This window comes from Chiloscyllium plagiosum, unplaced genomic scaffold (genome assembly GCF_037043375.1).
Source record: "Chiloscyllium plagiosum isolate Xiang-an unplaced genomic scaffold, Cpla_swu_hap1 HiC_scaffold_46, whole genome shotgun sequence".
NCBI lineage: Eukaryota > Metazoa > Chordata > Chondrichthyes > Orectolobiformes > Hemiscylliidae > Chiloscyllium > Chiloscyllium plagiosum.
This window is the reverse complement of record NW_028270184.1, coordinates 1,168,128-1,188,413: the sequence shown is the minus strand read 5'-3', so window position 1 is coordinate 1,188,413 and position 20,286 is coordinate 1,168,128. Positions and strand designations below refer to the sequence as shown.

General features: G+C 42.2%; 1 protein-coding gene across 1 annotated transcript in view; it reads left to right on the top strand.

The window, feature by feature from the left end:
* Positions 1-14,960, top strand: part of LOC148136188 (ovomucoid-like) — a 40,001-nt gene extending 25,041 nt beyond the window's left edge. The window contains exons 2-5 of the mRNA XM_087983573.1: positions 4,260-4,418; positions 5,137-5,171; positions 6,574-6,686; positions 14,708-14,960. Coding sequence (XP_087839699.1) covers positions 4,364-4,418; positions 5,137-5,171; positions 6,574-6,686; positions 14,708-14,753 — 249 coding nt within the window. The 5' untranslated portion in view covers positions 4,260-4,363 and the 3' untranslated portion in view covers positions 14,754-14,960. The remainder of the gene's footprint in view (positions 1-4,259; positions 4,419-5,136; positions 5,172-6,573; positions 6,687-14,707) is intronic.
* The last annotated feature ends 5,326 nt before the right edge of the window (positions 14,961-20,286 follow it).

Here is a 20,286-nt window from a genome sequence, read left to right as displayed (position 1 = left end):
CATCTGGCCTGCACATCCCTGGACACTACGGACAATTTAGCCTGGCCAATTCACCCCAAGCTACACATGTTTGGTCTGTGGGAAGAAACCAGAGCACTCGGAGGAAACCCATGCAGACACGGGGAGAATGTGCAAACTCCACAGACAGTCACCCAAGTTTGGAATCAAACCCATGTCCCTTCTTAGCAACTGTTAAACCATGGTGGTTGTTAAGCGGCCACTTGATGGTAAGGCTACAAGGTGGCAAACGGGACTTGATATATCATCCAATTTCTTTTTAAAATACTAACACATGAGTACTAAAGCAAAGACAAAGAATGCTGGAGAAGCTCAGCAGGCTTGGCAATATCTGGAGAGTGAGAAACAGAGTTGACAAGGTGGATGCAGCAGGGCTAACCACTGAGTCACTGTGCATGTAAACTGGATGTGGCAGGACTGTAGAGCTTAGATCTGATGCGTTGGTTATGAAAATATTTAGCTCTCTCTATCACTTACTACTTATGATGCAACTATTCCTGTGTTAATGGCTACGTTTGAGGTTTGTCCAGTGCTGTTCTGGCATACCCTCCTTCGCTCTTCATTGAACCTGGGTTGATTTTCTGTGCTTGATGGTAATAGTTGAGTGGGGGATGCAAGGCCATGAGGTTGCAAATTGTATTTAATTACAATTGTTGCTGCTGATAGCACAGTGCCTTGTGGATGCCCAGTCTTGAGTCTGTCCCATTTAGCATGGTGCTAGTGCCACACATACAATGAAGGGTATTCTCAATGTGAAGGTGGAACCTTGTCTCCAGAAGACTGTATGGTGGTTACTCTGAACAATAATATCATCATTAGATTTATAATTCCCAGGTTTTCTTTTTATTGAATTCAAATTCCACCCTCTGCCATGGTGGCATTCAACCCCTGGTCCTCAGGATGTGACATGCATCTCTGGATTAATAGTCCACTAACAATAGCTCAATACCTTTCGCTTTTGAGCTAGGTCTTTTACAGAAGCTACTAGATATTCCTGCCACAGTGAAGACATTTCAAGCCAAAGTGATGACAAAATGACATCTTGAAAATTTTCCACTCCTTTCTCCACCTATTGAAGCTCCATGTCAAGAAGATTGGATGTTATCTAAGAAACTTCATCAGCTTTTCAAAGAGTTTCATCAATTTTATGATCCCACTTTGGAGTTTTCTGGTCAGGTTACAGGCATGGGGGTGATCTTGAGAACCTGGGACTAGCAGGCCTTGTTTTTTCTCTTCCAGAAGTTGTTCCTGTCTTTCCGGCTCTTGAGACAGTTTATCAAGAATCCTCTGATACTTTTCAGCTTAGAATAGATTATAGAAAATTACAGCGCAGTACAGACCCTTCGGCCCTTGATGTTGTGCCGACCTGTGAAACCAACCTGACACCCATGTGACTACACTATTCCATTTTCATCCATATGTCTATCCAATGACCATTTAAATGCCCTTAAAGTTGGCAAGTCTTCTACTATTGCAGGCAGGGCGTTCTATGCTCTTACTACTCTCTGACATCTGTTCTATATCTATCACCCCTCAATTTAAAGCTATGCCCCCTCATGCTCGCCATCACCATCCGAAGAAAAAGGCTCTCATTGTCTACCCTATGTCTCAATTAAGTCACCTCTCTCTATTGAAAACTGCCTCAAGTCCCTCAGCCTTTCCTCATAAGACCTTCCCTCCAATCCAAGCAACATCCTAGTAAATCTCCTCTGAACACTTTCTAAAGCTTCCACATCCTTCCCATAATGCGGTGACCAGAAATGTACGCAATATTCCAAGTGCGGCTACACCAGAGTTTTGTACAGCTGCAGAATGACCGCATGGTTCCAAAACTCAATCCCTCTACCAGTAAAAGGAAACACATTGTATGCCTTCTTAATAACCCTATCAACCTGGGTGGCAACTTTCAGGGATTGATGCACATGGATACTGAGATCCCTCCACTCATCTACACTAGCAAGAATCTTACCATTAGTCCAGTACTCTGCATTCCAGTTGCTCCTTCCAAAGTGAATCACCTCACACTTTTCCGTGTTTAACTCCATTTACCCCCTCTCAGCCCAGCTCTGTCCTTCTGTAACCTATAACATCTTTCAGCAGTATCCTCAACTCTACTGACCTTAGTGTCATCTGCAAATTTACTAACCCATCCTTCTACGTCCTCATCTAGGCCATTTATAAAAATTACAAACAGCAGTGGCCCCAAAACATATCCTTGCGGCACAGCAATGGTAAATGAACTCCAGGATGAACATTTCCCAACAACTACCACCCTCAGTTTTCTTTCAGCTAGCCAATTTCTGATCCAAACCGCTAAATCACCCTCAATTCCATGACTTCGTATTTTCCCCAATAGCCTACCGTGGGAAACCTTATCAAATGACTTATGGAAATCCATGAGCATCATATCAACAGCTTTACCCTCATCCACCTGTTTGGTCACCTTCTCAAAGAACTCAATAAGGTTTGTGAGGCACGACCTACCCTTCACAAAAAAATGTTGACCGTCCCTAATCAACTTATTCCTTTCTAGATGCTTATAATTCCTATCTCTTACAACCTTTTCCAACACTTTACCCACAACCAAAGTAAGGCTCACTGGTCTATAATTACTGAGGTTGTCTCCATTCTTCTTCTTGAACAAGGGTACAACAATTGCTATCCTCTAGTCTTCTGGCACTATTCCTGTAGACAATGATGACATAAAGGTCAAAGCTAAAGGCTCAGCAATCTCCTCCCTAAAAATTATAAAAACTAAATGAAGGCAAAGAACTTTTTGGAACAAGAAAGAAGGGCTAAGAATGTAGATCTTGATGTTCTGTGGATTCACACATGCTAAATAAAAGCTTGTTTAATAAGAAGATTCTTCTCCTCATCTTGTGGTGGAGCTTATTTATATGTCTGGCAGTGCCAGTGAGGAAGCACCAAATTGAAGAAATGAAGACCATTCTGATAACCTTACACAAGAATCAACCCCTGCTTTGGAAATACTCAATGACCTCACCCTCACTGCGCACTGTAGATGAGAGTTTCAAAAATTCACAACTCTGAGAGAAACTAATCCTCTAAATCTCCAACTTTTCCCATTGAAATAACATCCTCTCAGCATCCACCCTGTCAACTCTGTCTCTCAGCCAACAGATACTGCCAAACCTGCTGAGCTTTTCCAGCATTCTCTGTGTTTCCCTCAGTAGGCATGTGTTCACATTCTGATAAGAAATTGGATGGTATACAAAGTGGCGCTTGCTGCTTTGTAACCTTCCGTCAAGTAACCATGTAACAATTAACTTAACTTAACAGTTACTAAGAAGTCTTGCCTCAGTCAGAATAAAGAGCAGAACAATCCAGACTAAAATATCAAACCTCTCGCCCATTTACACTCTGTTACATCATCGCACTATTCCTCTGTCCACAAATTCTCTGATACAAGACTCCATTGCCCAGCATCTCTCAGCTTTTCTTGTTCTGTTACTATAACAACGGAATGTTTTGAGGCTCTTTTGCCCTGATCATCTGAGAAGAGAGCATACTGCAGCTGTGTCACTTCAATCTTTATCATATTGGTCAGATTAAGGTAGTGACTTTTGGTCTATTTTCAGTGTTAATCATTGATAACTATAAAGGGAATCCTTTACAAAAGTAAATGTTTTAAGTCTCACAAAGTTACTCTCACACTGGAATTCATAGAATCATTACAGTGTGGAAGCAGGCCATTTGGCCCATCAAGTCCACACCAACCCTCCAAAGAGCATCCCATCCCATCCCTGTCCGTGTCTATTGCAATATGGTTCCCTCCATTCCATGGGCTGTGTAAATAATAGAGGCAGACTGTTACTGCCAATACTGTATTTTTTAAATCATTCCTTTTTGGGGCACAGCTCCATAAATAATCCTAGATTATCTGTTAAAAATGTGGTGACAGGTTTTTTGGATTACTGCAGTCAGGCAGGGCAGTGATCCAGTAATAAGGAAGGTATAGTGATATATTCTGAAGTTTAGCTGTTGGGTGACCTGGAAGGGAACTTGGAAATGATGGTAATGCCATGTAGCAAATCCTTAGAAGCACAAGTTAGGTCACTTACTCAACTGCTTTACTCCCAAAGTGTGACTTTTAAACTGGTGAGATTCATGGGCTCCTTTATTACTGGCTGCATGAGTGTTACATAAGTATTATAATGCTCAATCTTCAAATAATTATTTCAAAGGTAATTCTTTATTATCTTATTACCGTCTATTTTCAGAATATGATGATTTGTGAACACCGATGATGTGATGCCAGGAGCACTGGGCAGGTGAAACTGTCTACACACATTCAAACATCTGACTCTTGTCTAGCAGCTTCACAATGAAGATGGGCAGAGTGTTTCTTGTCACTATGACTACGGTCCTTGCTACTGTTGGTGAGCAATGTTGCTACGTTTGCATATTTTGTGGTTACTTGGAAACATATATCTGCTAAATACTGTCCTACATCCTTTAGAACCATAGACTAGCAACCATGAACTGTGCAAAGTCGAACTGAGAGATCATGCCAGTCCTTGTAAAAGTTTCCTGATGAACAGGAGTGTGGGAGTAAACAGCTACACATCCATTGAGATTTCCTCCTTGGTATCCCCTAACACACATCATCAGTCCTTCTGATTGATTAGAAGGAATTTTACAAGTTTTAAAATGAAAAATGTTCCTCTGACATGCCTATTAAGCACACAGGACAATTCAGATGTAATACTTAATGTGAAATAGCACAGAAAACCACTTGATAACAATAACTAATATTTTATTGGACAGATTTAATGGTTTCACCAATTCACAAAATATTATTCTTAAGGAGTCCTAGATCTGAGCAGTGGTACTTATAATTTTATTTCAGATGACTGAATTGGGACATGTTGAACTCTTATCTAACAGCCAAAATGCTAAAGGATTGTAGTTTGAGGCAGCAATGTCATTTTTCTAACCTTGTTTCAAATCTTTAGTTACTTGATGATTTATTTAGTTGCTTTGCTAAGTAGAATAGCCACTATCAATGGTCTCTCCAACTGCTCAGTAAATGTGTATGTGCTATGTGGTCGATGTAAGTTTGTGCCCTTTTAATGAGTTCTCCATTTCCTGTTTCAGATCTGGCCAAGATTCACCTTTCCGATAAGAATGAGGTGGAAGTCTAATTTTAACATTGGATAAAAGCAAATTACTGCGGATGCTGGAATCTGAAACCAAAAGAAAAAAATCTGGAAAATCTCAGCAGGTCTGGCAGCATCTGTAAGGAGAGAAAAGAGCTGACATTTCGAGTCTAACTGACCCTTTATCAAAGCTCATGGGCTTTGACAAAGGGTCAGTTAGACTCGAAACGTCAGCTCTTTTCTCTCCTTACAGATGCTGCCAGACCTGCTGAGACTTTCCAGCATTTTCTCTTTTGGTTTCTAATTTTAACATGTTCTGTTGATGTTAAATTCTCCTTGTTGTTTTAATGTTGTTTTTATGCTCAGTCCAACATTGATGATTATAGAGCAGTAGGTCTCCAATTCCTAGTCATTGGCTCATTGGTCCTGAAGGGAAACATCCATGAGGGAATCTAATTTTGCATCAGCAGCGATTCACACAGGGAAGGTCAGCGCTGGGTTTTTCTGCTGTGATGCGTCTGTGCTCAAACTGACCCAAAACACACACTGGTTCATATTTAATTGACAAATCTGACTGAAAGAACACCATGTCCAGAGAGAGTCAAACAGAAGGTACACCAAGTAATAATTATTAGGCCCAGGCTCTCTGAGTTGTCACATATGTTTAAGGAAATACTAAAGGAGAAGGGGCAGAATGCTCACCTTATGGTGGTGGGGAGGGTGGGAGTGAGCAGGATGGTGTGAATATCAATGTAATTGGCTATTGCGCTGGTTTGCTGTCATTGTTTTGACCATCAATACTTTTGTAGGTAGAAGGCAGAGGCCAGTATAGGGCCTGATTCAGATTATTAAACAATTGAGCTTGTTAACAAGCCAGTAGTCAGTTCAGTGGCTAGTTTGGAATTTTATTTGGGACAAATGGGTCCTATAAATGATCGATCATGAGTAGATGCAAATGGAAACAGGAGATGATGCAATGGGATCCAGTTGTGATTGTGCCATTCAATTCAGCAGACTCATAAAAAAAGGTACATAACCAAGAGGCATATTCATATATTGATGCCATTGTGTGAACAGAGTTATTAGGGTTAATGGTTCTGTCCACAATTGGCCTCTGGAGAGGTCATGACATACCAGAAATCCCAGGACCAGTCAAAGTGAGTCCACTGGTCAGCATCTAGATATGAAAATAAGATACTCGGAGGCTGGATTAAGCATTGATGTATCCAGGAGAATGGAGACGACCAGCTTCAACTTGGCAGAGGCCATAGTATGAAGCTTGTGTTCTTCATTGAAACTCTAGGGCCTCACCAGCTGGATGGACTGTGTGTGCCATCAAAATAGAATCATACCAACATGTTAGAAGCTGCACTATGCAACTGAATTTCACATTCAGATATTTAAAATACCTATGTATTAATTTTACCATTTTCAGCCACACTGTGAAGACTATCCTAATGCCCCTATCTGTACTAGAGAATATATTCCAGTTTGTGATATCGATGGAAATACGTTTCCAAACCGATGTGTACTGTGTGGTGAAATAAGGTCAGTGTCTTTGCTGTTAGTCTCACAATAGAGAATTAAATGAAAAGTCTGTGACCACCAAATTACAGGATGTGTACTCCGGCCATTTTTGATTTGAGCAATGTTGGCTGTCTGAAAATCTACAGGAATGATTTGCCTTATTTTAAGGTAGTCAATTTACTCAACAACCGACAATAGAACCCAATCTATAAAGATGGTGCTTTTTCTTGTCACGACCCGCTGTAATAGTGTGTGTAAATCAAGTCTGAGTATTCCCAGAGTTGTCATAAATGTGAGAACTTGTTTAAACCATCCAAATGTTTAATTCAGGCTAAAAGAATATATACACCAGGATTTCTCAATGAACAAGAAAAAATGAGTTGTTGTATTATCACACTGTATTTAGCTAACTAAAAAAAACCTAAGGATTGCAGGAAAGAAGTGAAGCTTGGTGAAGTAGTTTTGTTAATATGTTGAGCAATACGTTTGACAGCATGAAATGAGATGATGTCGACTTCATAATGTTGGAGGTTAAGAAACAACAATGAGAAAAATACACTGGTGAGAGAAGGCCTTCTAACATCAATAGACATGTAGAAACACCAAACATAGAAGAACAGGAATAGGCCATTCAGCCCTTCAAGCCTACTCCATCATTCAATATGATCACGGCTGATCTTGCAACACAATAACCTACTTTCTTCCCACACTTTTTGATCCTTTTAGCCCTAAGAACTATACCTAATTCTTTCTTGAATACATTCAATATTTTGGCCTCAATCACTTTCTGTGGCAGAGAATTCTAAAGTATCATCACTCTCTAGGTGAAGATCTTTCTTCTTATGGTCATCCTAAATAGCATATCCCATACACTAAACTGTGGCTCCTGATTTTGGACTCCCTGTGTGATTACCCCCTGTTAGAATTTTATAAGTTTCTGTGAGATTCTCCCTAATTGTTCTAAACTCAAGTTTGTCTTCATATATCAGTCCTGTTATCCAAGGAATCAGTTTGTTAAACCTTTGCTGCACTCCCTCCATAGCCAGAACATTCTTCTTTAAATAAGGAGAATAAACTGTGCACAATATTCCAGATGTGATCGCACCAAGAATTTGTAATTCTCTACTCCTGTACTCAATTCCTCTATGTTTAGTGGAATATCCTCTATGATAGTGGAATATCCTCTATGATAGCTGGGGTTGACTGGTAATAGAATTTAGAAGAAAAGACGATTGAGGAAAATTTACAGAAATTTAAGTGGGGGCATTTAAAAACTTACCTCGTGTGTCGGGGCCCTCCATTTTTGTTTCAGCAGCAGGAAGAGTGGGAGCATCGACCAGAAAGGTGAATCACTTACCTCGTGAATAGGCAGAGCACATGCTGAGCATTAACAGGCACGGGATTGCTGAGTAACTGAAGTAATATATTTGGGTGGTTACATTACCAGAAATACTACTTAGGTAGTGCCTTCCACCCGTCCTCCTCCTCTAACTAAAAAAAAGGTTCTGTGCGCCAGATTGGTAAAATAACTAGTTTTTTCATTCTTTATTTTTCTACAATCTCTTTGGGAATTTAGAATAGTGGTAATGGCGGTTAGGGCAGTTGAATGTTCTTCCTGCAGAATGTGGGAGGTAAGGGCCACCACTACTGTCCCCGCTGACTTCATCTGCGGGAAGTGCACTCAACACCAGCTCCTCAAAAACCATGTTAGGGAATTGGAGTTGGGGCTGGATGAACTTTGGATCATTAGGGAGGCAGAGTGGGTTATTGAGAAAAGTTACAGGGAGGTAGTCACACCTCAAGTACAAGAAAGAGGCAGATGGGTTACAGTGAGGGGACGGAAAGGGAACCCGCAGGCAGTGCAGGGAACCCCTGCGGCTGTTCCCCTCAATAACAAGTATATCATTTGGGATACTGTTGAGGTGGATAACTTACTAGCGGTAAGCAATGGGGTACAGGTCTCTGGCACAGAGTCTGTCCATATTGCTCAGAAGGGAAGGGGGGGAGATGAGCAGAGCATTAGTCACTGGGGACTCCATAGTTAGAGAGACAGATAGGAATTTCTGTGGGCACGAGAGAGACTCATGGTTGGTGTGTTGCCTCCCAGGTGCCAGGGTCCATGATGTCTTGGACTGTGTTTTTGGGAACCTTGAGGGGGAGGGGTAGCAGTCCCAAGTCGTGGCCTACATAGGTACTAATGACATAGGTAGGAAAAGGGTTTGGGATTTAAGGCAGAAATTCAGGGAGTTAGGATGGAAGCTTAGTGCTAGAAAAAAAAGTTGTTATCTCTGGTTTGTTGCCTGTGCCACGTGCTTGCGAGGACAGGTATAGGGAGAGAGAGGAGTTGTACACGTGGCTATAGGCATGGTGCAGAAGGGATGGTTTTGAATACCTGAATAATTGGGGCTCATTCTGGGGTGGGTGGGACCTCTACAAACAGGATGGTCTACACCTGAACCAGAGGGGTACTAATATCCTGGGGGGGGGGGGATTTGTTAATGCTCTTTGGGAAGGTTTAAACTAATTCAGAAGGGGAAGGGAATCCTAAAATGTAGTTCCAGTGTCCAGGAGGTTGAGGTAGTGAGGTCAGAAATGAGCTTTCAAGTTTGCAAGAGTTCACTGGCAAGCAAGAAGGTGGTTTGAAGTGTGTCTACTTCAATGCCAGGAGCATCTGTCATAAGGTCGGTGAACTTGCAGCATGGGTTGGTACCTGGGACTTCAAAGTTGTGGCCATTTCAGAGACATGGATAGAGCAGGGACAGGAATGGTTGTTGCAGGTTCCAGGATTTAGATGTTTCAGTATGAACAGAGAAGATGGTAAAAGAGGGGGAGGTGTGGTATTTTTAGTCAAGGACAGTAATACAGTGGCAGAAAGGATGTTTGAGGACTCGTTTACTGAGTTAGTATGGGCTGAGGTTAGAAACAGGAAAGGAGAGGGCACCTTGTTGGGAATTTTCTATAGACCTCCGAATATTAGATTAGATTACTTACAGTGTGGAAACAGGCCCTTCGGCCCAACAAGTCCACACCGCCCCGCCGAAGCGCAACCCACCCATACCCCTACATTTACCCCTTACCTAACACTACGGGCAATTTAGCATGGCCAATTCACCTGACCTGCACATCTTTGTGTTGTGGGAGGAAACCGGAGCACCCAGAGGAAACCCATGCAGATACGGGGAGAACGTGCAAACTCCACACAGTCAGTTGCCTGAGGTGGGAATTGAACCCGGGTCTCTGGCGCTGTGAGGCAGCAGTGCTAACCACTGTGCCACCGTGCCGCCCAATAGTTCCAGAGGTGAAAGGATAGCAAAGGTGATTATCGATAGGAGCAAGAGTGACAGGGTAGTTGTTATAGGGGACTTTAACATTCCAAATATTGACTGGAAATACTATAGTTTGAGTACTTTAAATGGTCAGATTTTGTCCAATGTGTGCAGGATGGTTTCCTGACACAGTATGTAGACAAGCCAACAAGGGGCGAGGCTGCACTGGATTTGGTACTGCGTAATGAACCTGGCCAGGTGTTAGACTTGGAGGTAGGTGAGCGCTTTGGTGATAGTGACTACAATTCTGTTATGTTTACCTTAGTGATGGAAAGGGATAGGTACATAACGCAAGGCAAGAGTTATAGCTGGAGGAAAGGCAATTATGATGCGATTATGCAAGATTTAGGATGCATAGGATGGGGAAGGAAACTGCAGGGATTGGACACAATTGAAATGTGGAGCTTATTCAAGGAACAGTTACAGTGTGTCCTTGATAAGTATGTACCTGTCAGAAAGGGTGGAAGTGGTTGAGCGAGGGAGCCATGGTTTACTAAAGAAGTGAATCTCCTTTCAAGAGGAAGAGGAAAGTTGATGTTAGGATGAAATGTGAAGGCTCAGTTCAGGCGCATGAAAGTTACACATTAGCCAGGCAAGACCTAAAGAGAGAGCTAAGAAGAGCCAGGAGGGGACACGAGAAGTTGATGGCAGATGGGATCAAGGAAAACCCTAAAGCTTTCTATAGGTATATCAGGAATAAAAGAAAGACTAGAGAAAGATTTGGGCCAATCAAGGATAGTAGTGGGAAGTTGTGCATGGAGTCCAAGGAGATGGTGAAGTACTGAATGAGTATTTTCATCAGTATTCACACTGGAAAAAGCCAATGTTGTCGAAGAGAATACTGAGATGCAGGCTAGATGGGATTACGGTTCACAAGGAGGAGGTGTTGGCAATTCCGGGAAGTGTAACAATAGATAAGTCCCCTGGGCCAGAAGAGATTTATCCTAGGATTCTCTAGGAATCCAGAGAGGAGATTGCAGAGTCTTTGGCTTTGATCTTTATGTCATCATTGTCTACAGGAATAGTGCCAGAAGACTAGAGGATAGCAAATGTTGTACCCTTGTTCAAGAAGAAGAGTGGAGACAACCCCGGTAATTATAGACCAGTGAGCCTTACTTTGGTTGTGGGTAAAGTGTTGGAAAAGGTTGTAAGAGATAGGACTTATAAGCATCTAGAAAGGAATAAGTTGATTAGGGACAGTCAACATGATTTTGTGAAGGGTAGATCATTCCTCACACACCTTATTGAATTCTTTGGGAATGTGATCAAACAGGTGGATGAGGGTAAAATGGTTGATGTGGTGCTCATGGATTTCAGTAAGTCGTTTGATAAGGTTCCCCACGGTAGGCTACTGCAGAAATTACGGAGTCATGGAATTGAGGGTGATTTAGTGGCTTGGATCAGAAATTGGCTAGCTGAAAGAAAACTGAGGGTGGTGGTAGATGGGAAATGTTCATCCTGGAGTTCATTTACTTTTGGTGTACTGCAAGGATCTGTTTTGGGACCACTGCTGTTTGTAATTTCCATAAACGACCTAGATGAGGGCATAGAAGGATGGGTTAGTAAATTTGCAGATGACACAGAGGTCAGTGGAGTTGTGGATAGCGCTAAAGGCTGTTGCAGGTTACAGAAGGACATAGATAAGTTGCAGAGCTGGGCTGAGAGGTGGCAAATGAAGATTAACTCAGAAAAGTGTGAGGTGATTCACTTTGGAAGGAGCAACTGGAATGCAGAGTACTGGGCTAATAGTAAGATTCTTGGTAGTGTAGATGAGCAGAAAGATCCATGTGTCCACGTACATAGATTCCTGAAAGTTGCCACCCAGGTCGATGGGGTTGTTAAGAAGGCGTGTTAGATTTTATTGGTAGAGGGATTGAATTTCGGAGCTACGTGGTCATTATGCAGCTGTACAAAACTCTGGTTTTGTTGGGAGATGACTTAATTGAGACATATTAGATAATCAGAAGGTTAGATAGGGTGGACAGTGAGAGCCTTTTTTCTCAGATGGTGATGGTTAGCATGAGGGAACATAGCTTTAAATTGAGGGCTGATAGATACTGGACAGATGTCAGAGGGAGTTTCTTTACTCAGAGAGTAGTAGGGGCATGGAATGCACTGCCTGCAACAGTAGTAGACTCGCCAACTTTAAGGACATTTAAATGGTCATTGGCTAAACATTTGGATGAAAACAGAATAGTGTAGGGTGGATAGGCTTCAGATTGGTTCCACAGGCCAGCGCAACATCGAGGACCGAAGGTCCTGTACTGCGCTGCAATGTTCTATATTTTATGTAAGTTAGCTCAGCTGGTGTGATGTCTGGTTTGTAAGGCAAAGCAGTGCCAACAATGTGGATTCAATTCCCATACCAGCTAAGGTTACTATGAAGGATTCTCATTCTCAACTTCTCCGCTCACCTGAGACTCTCAAATTAAACCACTATCAGTTGTCTCTCTCTAATAAGAAAATAACCCAATGTTGCAGTGGGGCTGTGGTCACTTAATTTAATAAAATAGTTCATGGCTCACAGTAAAGATAGATCCCAGAGTGGAAGAAAGATTTGAAGGAGATAAAACCAACCATGGTTAGCCAAGCAAGTTAAAGATAGTATCAAATTGAAAAAAATACATAATATGACAAAGATAAGTGATAGCATTGGGAAATTTTTACAAGTCAAGAAAAGATGGGGGGAAATAAAATGAGGGTAAACTAGTGAGTAATATAGAAATGGACAATAAGAGCTTCCTTAAAAATTATAAAGAGAGGCCAAAGTAAACATCGGCCCCTTAGGTAATGAAGCTAGGAATATAATAGAACAGGTCCACTAGCTCTTGTTTGTCTAACTTGCTCATTACCTCATCAAAGAATTACAATAGATTTGTCAGGCATGATCTCCCTTTGATGAAACCACTGTCTGTACAAAAACGTGCCCCTCATGTCCTTTTTAAACCTTTTCCTCTCACCTTAAAAATATGCCCCTTCGCAAAAAGACCCTTGATTTCACCTTAGCTATGCACCTCATGGTTTCATAAATCTCTATAAGGTCACCCCTCAACCTCCTACCCTCCAGTGAATAAAGTCTCAGCCTATCCATTCTATTTTTATAAATCAAATCCTCCAATTCTGGCAACACCCTGGTAAATCTTTTATGAACCTTCTGTAATTTAATAATATCCTTCCTACAGCAGAACTGCACTTGGAACTCCAGAACAGGCCTCGCCAACATTCTGTACTACCTCAACATGCAGTCCCAACTTCTATACTCAAAGGTCTAAGCAATGATGGCAAGCGCGCTAATGCCTTCTTAATTATCCTGTCTTCCTATGACACAAATTTCAATGAATTATGTACCTGAACATAAGTCTCTATGTTCTACAAAACTACCCAGGGTCCTACCATTAATTGTATAAATCCTGCCCTTGTTTATTTTACCAAAATACAATACTTCGCATTTATCCAAATTAAAATCCATCTGCCACTCCTCAGCCCATTAACCCAACTGATGAAGACTCTTTGTAATCTTAGATAACCTTGCTGTGGTTCTGTTCGCCGAGCTGGAAGTTTTTGTTGCAAACGTTTCGTCCCCTGTCTAGGTGACATCCTCAGTGCTTGGAAGCCTCATGTGAAGCGCTTCTGTGGTGTTTCCTCCGGCATTTATAGTGGCCTGTCCCTGCCGCTTCCGGTTGTCAGTTTCAGCTGTCCGCTGTAGTGGCCAGTATATTGGGTCCAGGTCGATGTGTTTGTTGATGGAGTTTGTGGATGAGTGCCATGCTTCTAGGAATTCCCTGGCTGTTCTTTGTTTCGCTTGCCCTATAATGGTAGTGTTGTCCCAGTCAAATCCATGTTGTTTGTCGTCTGCGTGTGTGGCTACTAGATTAGATTAGATTACTTACAGTGTGGAAACAGGCCCTTCGGCCCAACAAGTCCACACCGACCCGCCGAAGCGTATACCACCCAGTCCCATACTCCTACGTTTACCCCGTAAGGATAGCTGGTCGTGTCGTTTCGTGGCTAGTTGATGTTCGTGGATGCGGATCGTTAGATGCCTTCCTGTTTGTCCTATATGGTGTTTTGTGCAGTCCTTGCATGGGACCATACATCAAGAACATCTCTGAAATGACAGCCAGACTACTGCGACCACTAGGACTTATAACAGCACACAAACCAACAGCCACTCTCAGACAACAACTCACCAGAACGAAGGACCCGATACCCAGCATGAGCAAAACTAATGTAGTGTACAAAATCCCATGCAAGGACTGCACTGAGGATGTCACCTAGACGGGGGACGAAACGTTTGCAACAAAAACTTCCAGCTCGGCGAACAGAACCACAGCAACGAGCATCCGAGCTACAAATCTTCTCATAAACTTTGAACTTAGATAACCTTCTTCACTGTCCACTATATCACCAATCTTGATCTAAAGACAGTGATTGAGAGGGATTTCTTCTCTCACAGGGTGGTGAACCTGTGGAGTATTTTTTACCTCAGAGTCTGGGTCATTAAGTATATTCGAGACTGAGATAGACTGATACTTAATCAGTAAGGGAATCAAGGGTTAAGGAAGAAAAAGCAGGAAAGTGGAGTTGAGGATTATTAGATCAGCCATGATCTCTTTGAATGGCGGTGCAGGTTTAATGGCCCATACAGCCTACTTGTGCTCCAGTGTCTTACGGTGCAAGTCTGGGTCTTAATTATGATTTCTGTTTTCTTTTCAGATTGAGTGGCAATAAGATCTTAATAAAACACTTTGGAGAATGTTAATTCCACAACAATGATAACATTTCAACCTGTCTTTTCAAAAACGAAATTAAGAATTTGTTTGATTGCAGCAGCAAACTTTTAAAAAAAGCATATTTTAATGAATAGTAGAATTGTGAATGAAATAAAATCATGTTTGAAAGCATTACCTTGGTGTTATCTTTATAAATGCAGCTTTAGGTATCACAAGGTAATATCTCAAGAACACAAGAATTAATACCTCACTAATTCGAGAATTAATATCTCACTAACTCACTCAAGAATTAATATCTCATTAAGTCACTTAAGAATTAATATCTCACGAATTCACTCAAGAATTAATATCTTGCAAACTCATCCAAGAATAAGACCTTTCTAACTCATTTACAAATTAACACCTTAATTAACTCAATGTGTCATTAATACCTCATTGACATATCTAAATTAATACCTTATAAACTCTGTCCTGAATAGCTTGTAAACTCACTGCCCCACTACAATCTCATTAACCTTCTCCAGAAGAAATGCCTTGTAAACTCAAAGTTAGCTCAGTTGGCTGGATGACTAATGGCAATGCCACCAGCGTGGGTTCAGTCTGGCATTGACTGAGATTATCATGAAGGGATCTCATTATCAACTTCCCCACTTCCCTGAGGCATGGTGACCCTCACCTTAAACCATCACCATTCATCTTTCTCAAATGGAAGATTAGCTCTATGACCTGTTAACACTCTGGCGACTTTACCCTCTAATTTTAATACTTCATAAACGCATCAACTATCACATAAATTGATCAATACGTCAAACTCACTCCAGGACTAACACCTTGTAACCTCTCTCCTGGATTAATAGCACATAAAATTACTCCAAGGTTGATACCTCATAAATTCACTTCAGAATTAATATCTCATGGACTAGGTAATCAGATTTGGCAACTCACACATTGACTATCCACATGAACTATTAGCTTTAGAGTGCAGAGTTTATGTTGCTCCCATTAGTGACTGTCTAAAGTCCTTTTCAACAACAGAAGAGGTGGGAGATGATGCAATGGAGAAGCTGGTATAACTCAACACAATTGGACTGATGACTGAATCATTCTTGAGTGCTTAATATCCAGTTGTATCCCTAAGTTTTTAAAAATAACATCATACACAAGAATCAACTTGGTATTCCAGATAATGAAGTACTGAATCACCATTGAGAAATGAAGTCAAATGCTAGACAGATGCTAATCAATGAACTTGGAATCTTTGATTCAGATATTCTATTACAGTTTTCCTCACACTGGGGAAAACTCTAAAGTGACACAAAGGAAGGTGGTTATGTTGGTGGAGATCAGTCATCTCAGCTCCAGGACATCTATGCTGGAGGTCCTCAGGGTTGTGACGTAGGGTCAACCATCTTCAGCTGTTTCATCAATGACCTTCCCTCCATGATAAGCTCAGAAGTGGAGATGTTCATTGGTGACTGATTAATGTTATGCAGATGTGGGTGTACTGTACCTTTAAGAGAGTTCAAAGCTAAAAGAATGACCTGACAGCGTCAAGTGTTCTGAATAAGATACAATGTAGAATGTGGTCCAGTTACTGGGGTTGCTGGGGTAGCTAGGGTAGCTGGTTGCCTGCAGACAAAAACAGATTCAAATTAGGCCAATGAGTTTAAATTATAACCCCCAAAATAGCTCTCTTAAAAGTACCTTTATCGATCTGTGACCGGTGAAGCATAATCCCTAAGAAGAAGACACAGGAAGATCCAAATAGAAGATCCGACAGCTGGCTGATTTTGAAAACTTGAATTTTTGGTAAATCTTAATCGGGGGGGGGGGGGGGGGGGGGGGGGGGGTTCATCAGACTAGTATTATAGAAGGGAAGACAAAAGATAGGTTAGAGGAACGAGTTGTAAATAGTCATTAATTATTCTCTGAAGAAGGGCTTATGCCCGAAACGTCGATTCTCCTGTTCCCTGGATGCTGCCTGACCTGCTGCACTTTTCCAGCAACACATTTTCAGCTCTGATCTCCAGCATCTGCAGACCTCACTTTCTCCTCATTAATTATTCTCTGTTATATTTTAAGAAATAAAGTTGTTAACTTGTACTTTAAATAGTTCTTGGCCTCTTGAATTTTCACAGATTACTGCAGAGGATAAATCTTTTCTGTGTTGCTGGTTTAAGTTAAGCAGGAGGGTTTACCCCATACTATAACAATAATGTTCAGCAACATTTGCAACTCCTCGGATACTGAAGCAGTCCACATTCAAATGCAACAAGGTCAGGTCAATGACCAAAAACTGAACTGGACTAACCATGTACATAGTGTGGCTACCAGTACAGGTCAGAGACTAGGAATCCTACACTGGGTAACTCACTTCCTGACTCCCAAAAGGCTGTCTACTTTTTATAACATAGAGGTCAGGAGTGTGACGGAATACTCCCCACTTGCCTGAATGAGTATAGCTACAACAACACTCAAGAACTCTGACACCATCCAGGTCAAAGCAGACTAATTGATAGGCACCACACCTTCAAACATTCACTCTCTCTTCCGTAGATATTCAGCAGTGGTTATGTGTACCATCTACAAGATGCACTACAAAAATTCACCCTAGAAATCTTAGACAGCACCTTCTAAACCCATGACCACAGTCATCTAGAAGGACAAGGACAGCAGTAATGTGGGGACAGCCCCTGCAGTCTCTTCTAAGCCAGTCCTGACTTTGAAAAATAACACTGTTCTTTCAGTGTCCTCTTGTCAAAATACTGGAACTCACTCTATAGCAGCATTGAGGGTGTACGTACATCAAATGGACAGTGATTCAAGAAGGCAGTTAATCACCTGAACGGCAACTAGGAATGGACAATATCAATGCTGCTCCAACCAGCCAAGCCCACATCCCATGAATGAATAAAAAAGAATGGTGAAAGTTCCAGTACTTTTGGTTTTACAATGGTCTTTCAATTAGGAACAGTGTGAGGCCAATGAAATTCCTTGAGGTCATAGTGAACAGGAGAATCTGTGCGTATGGCTAATTCTTCAGCAATACTGAAGTAGATTAGATTAGATTAGATTAGATTAGATTACAGTGTGGAAACAGGCCCTTCGGCCCAACAAGTCCACACCGACCCGCCGAAGCGCAACCCACCCATACCCCTACATTTACCCCATACCTAACACTACGGGCAATTTAGCATGGCCAATTCACCTGACCTGCACATGTTTTGGATTGTGGGAGGAAACCGGAGCACCCGGAGGAAACCCACGCAGACACGGGGAGAATGTGCAAACTCCACACAGTCAGTCGCCTGAGGCGGGAATTGAACCCGGGTCTCCGGCAGCAGTGCTAACCACTGTGCCATCGTGCCGCCCAAAACAGGGACAGAGAGGGTCTTGAGGACCTTGAAACCACTTCAGGAATGAGCATATGTCTGCTTGGACAGTGGTGGATGTCGTTGATGCTGCCCCGGTTGGTATCGCTGCTCTCTGGTTGCTTCCTGTGTGTACATGGAGGTTGATGGATGAGAAGATCGTGTTTTTTTTTTTGCTTCTGTGTCTGTGATGGTTACTGGCTGCAGGTAGACAAGCAAGTGGCTGGAAGGACACAGCAAGCCAGGCAGCATCAGGAGGTGGAGAAGTTGACATTTTGGGTGTAACCCTTCTGGACTGGGGGTGGGTGTAGGGGGAGCTGCAGATAAAGGGGTTCAGGGGAGCCTGGTGGTGAAGTGGGAATAGGTGAACACAGAGGGTGCAACCTGGTTGGTCAATGGGAGGAATGAATCCAGTAACTGGAAGAGAGGGGGAGGGGCTGGGAAGGGAGTCGGGAGAAGGGAGGTTATTTGATATTGGATAACTCAGAGTCCTCTGGGCTATAGGCTGCCCAGGTGGAAGATGAGGTGTTATTCCTCCAATTTGCGGTTGGGTTCATTGTGGCAATGGAGGAACCCAAGGATAGTCATGTCGGAAAGGGAGAAGGAAGGGGAATTAAAATAGACGGTGACTGGGAGGTCCAGTGAATCTGGCTGTGGTGCTTGGCGAACCGTTGCCTAGGTTTATGTTCGGTCTCCCCGATGTAGAGCGCACCACATCAGGAGCACCTGATGTAGTAAATTAGGTTGGAAGAGAGGCAGGTGAACCTCTGTCTCACCTGGAAGGACTGTTTGGGCCCTGGATGGAGTTGAGGGATTGATGTGCCGGTGCGGGGAGAGAATGGTGCGAACCAAGGACGGGCAAAGGGAATGGTCCTTGCAGAGGGTGGGGAGAGGAAGATGTTCTTGGTGGGGTCTAGTTAGAGTTGGTAGAAGTGTTAAAGGATGGTGCGTTGGAAGAGGAAACTGGTAGGGGGACTCTGTGTTCAGGAAGTAGTAAAATGATGTTTCGCTATGCATGTGAGCTCAGAAAATTCTTTAGCTCGTGTCTGAGATTTATATCTGAAACAATTAACATTGCAATTCCTCTTATGTTGTCTTTTTATCAGTAACTTCAGATACATTCTCTACAGTCCTGACAAATCTTTCACTGTAAGCAGCAATTCTGATTCTTTGCAGTTCTTGGATGGATCCTTTAAAGTGAATTTGAATTGGTGCAACTTCAACACTGACAGCCTTTCATTGTCAGACCTTCTCTTCAACAGAAGACATAATAAAAGAGATAAAACTACCCAGTGTTCAGTCAAGCAGAAGTGGTATATCAATAAGTACCTACCTATTTTCATCCTAATGTGACAGCCCACTGACCACTTGCCCTTTCTATTACAAACTTTGCGATTCATTAATAATTCCAATCTTTATGTTTCAGGTGCTGAAATTGTTGTTCTGTCTAGCCTTCAAGCCACTGCCCTCTGACACCACTCTAAATGGCCAAATCGCAGAGATGTTGAAGCTGGAAATACATTCAGTTAAATAGGAACACTTATAGACAAATGTTTCATTCAATAATGTTAAGAAAATACTTATAGTTAACAATATTGGAAACTGATAAAATACTTTGGGAGAGATAATGTTCTCTCAACGTGAGGTGCTGCATTTTGGAAAGGCAAATCAGAGCAGGACTTATGCACTTAATGTTAAGGTCCTGGGGAGTGTTGCTGCACAAAGAGACTTTGGAGTGCAGGTTCAGAGTTCCTTTAAAGTGGAGTTGCAGGTAGATAGGATAGTGAAGAAGGTATTTGATATGGTTTCCTTTATTGGACAGAGCACTGAGTACAGGAGTTGGGACATTGGTTAGGCCACTTTTGGAATACTGTGTGCAATTCTGGTTTCCCTCCTATTGGAAGGATTTTGTGAACTTGAAAGGGTTCAGAAAAGATTTACAAGGATGTTGCCAGAGTTGGAGGATTTGAGCTACAGGGAGAGGCTGAATAGGCTAGGGTTGTTTCCCCGGAGCGTCGAGGTTGAGGGGTGACCTAATAGAGGTGTATAAAATCTAGAGGGCATGGATAGGATAAATAGGCAAGGTCTTTTCCCTGGGGTGGGGGAGTCCAGAATTAGAGAGCGTAGGCTTAGGGTGAGAAGGGAAAAATTTAAAAGGGATCTAAGGGGCAACCTTTGCACGCACAGTGTG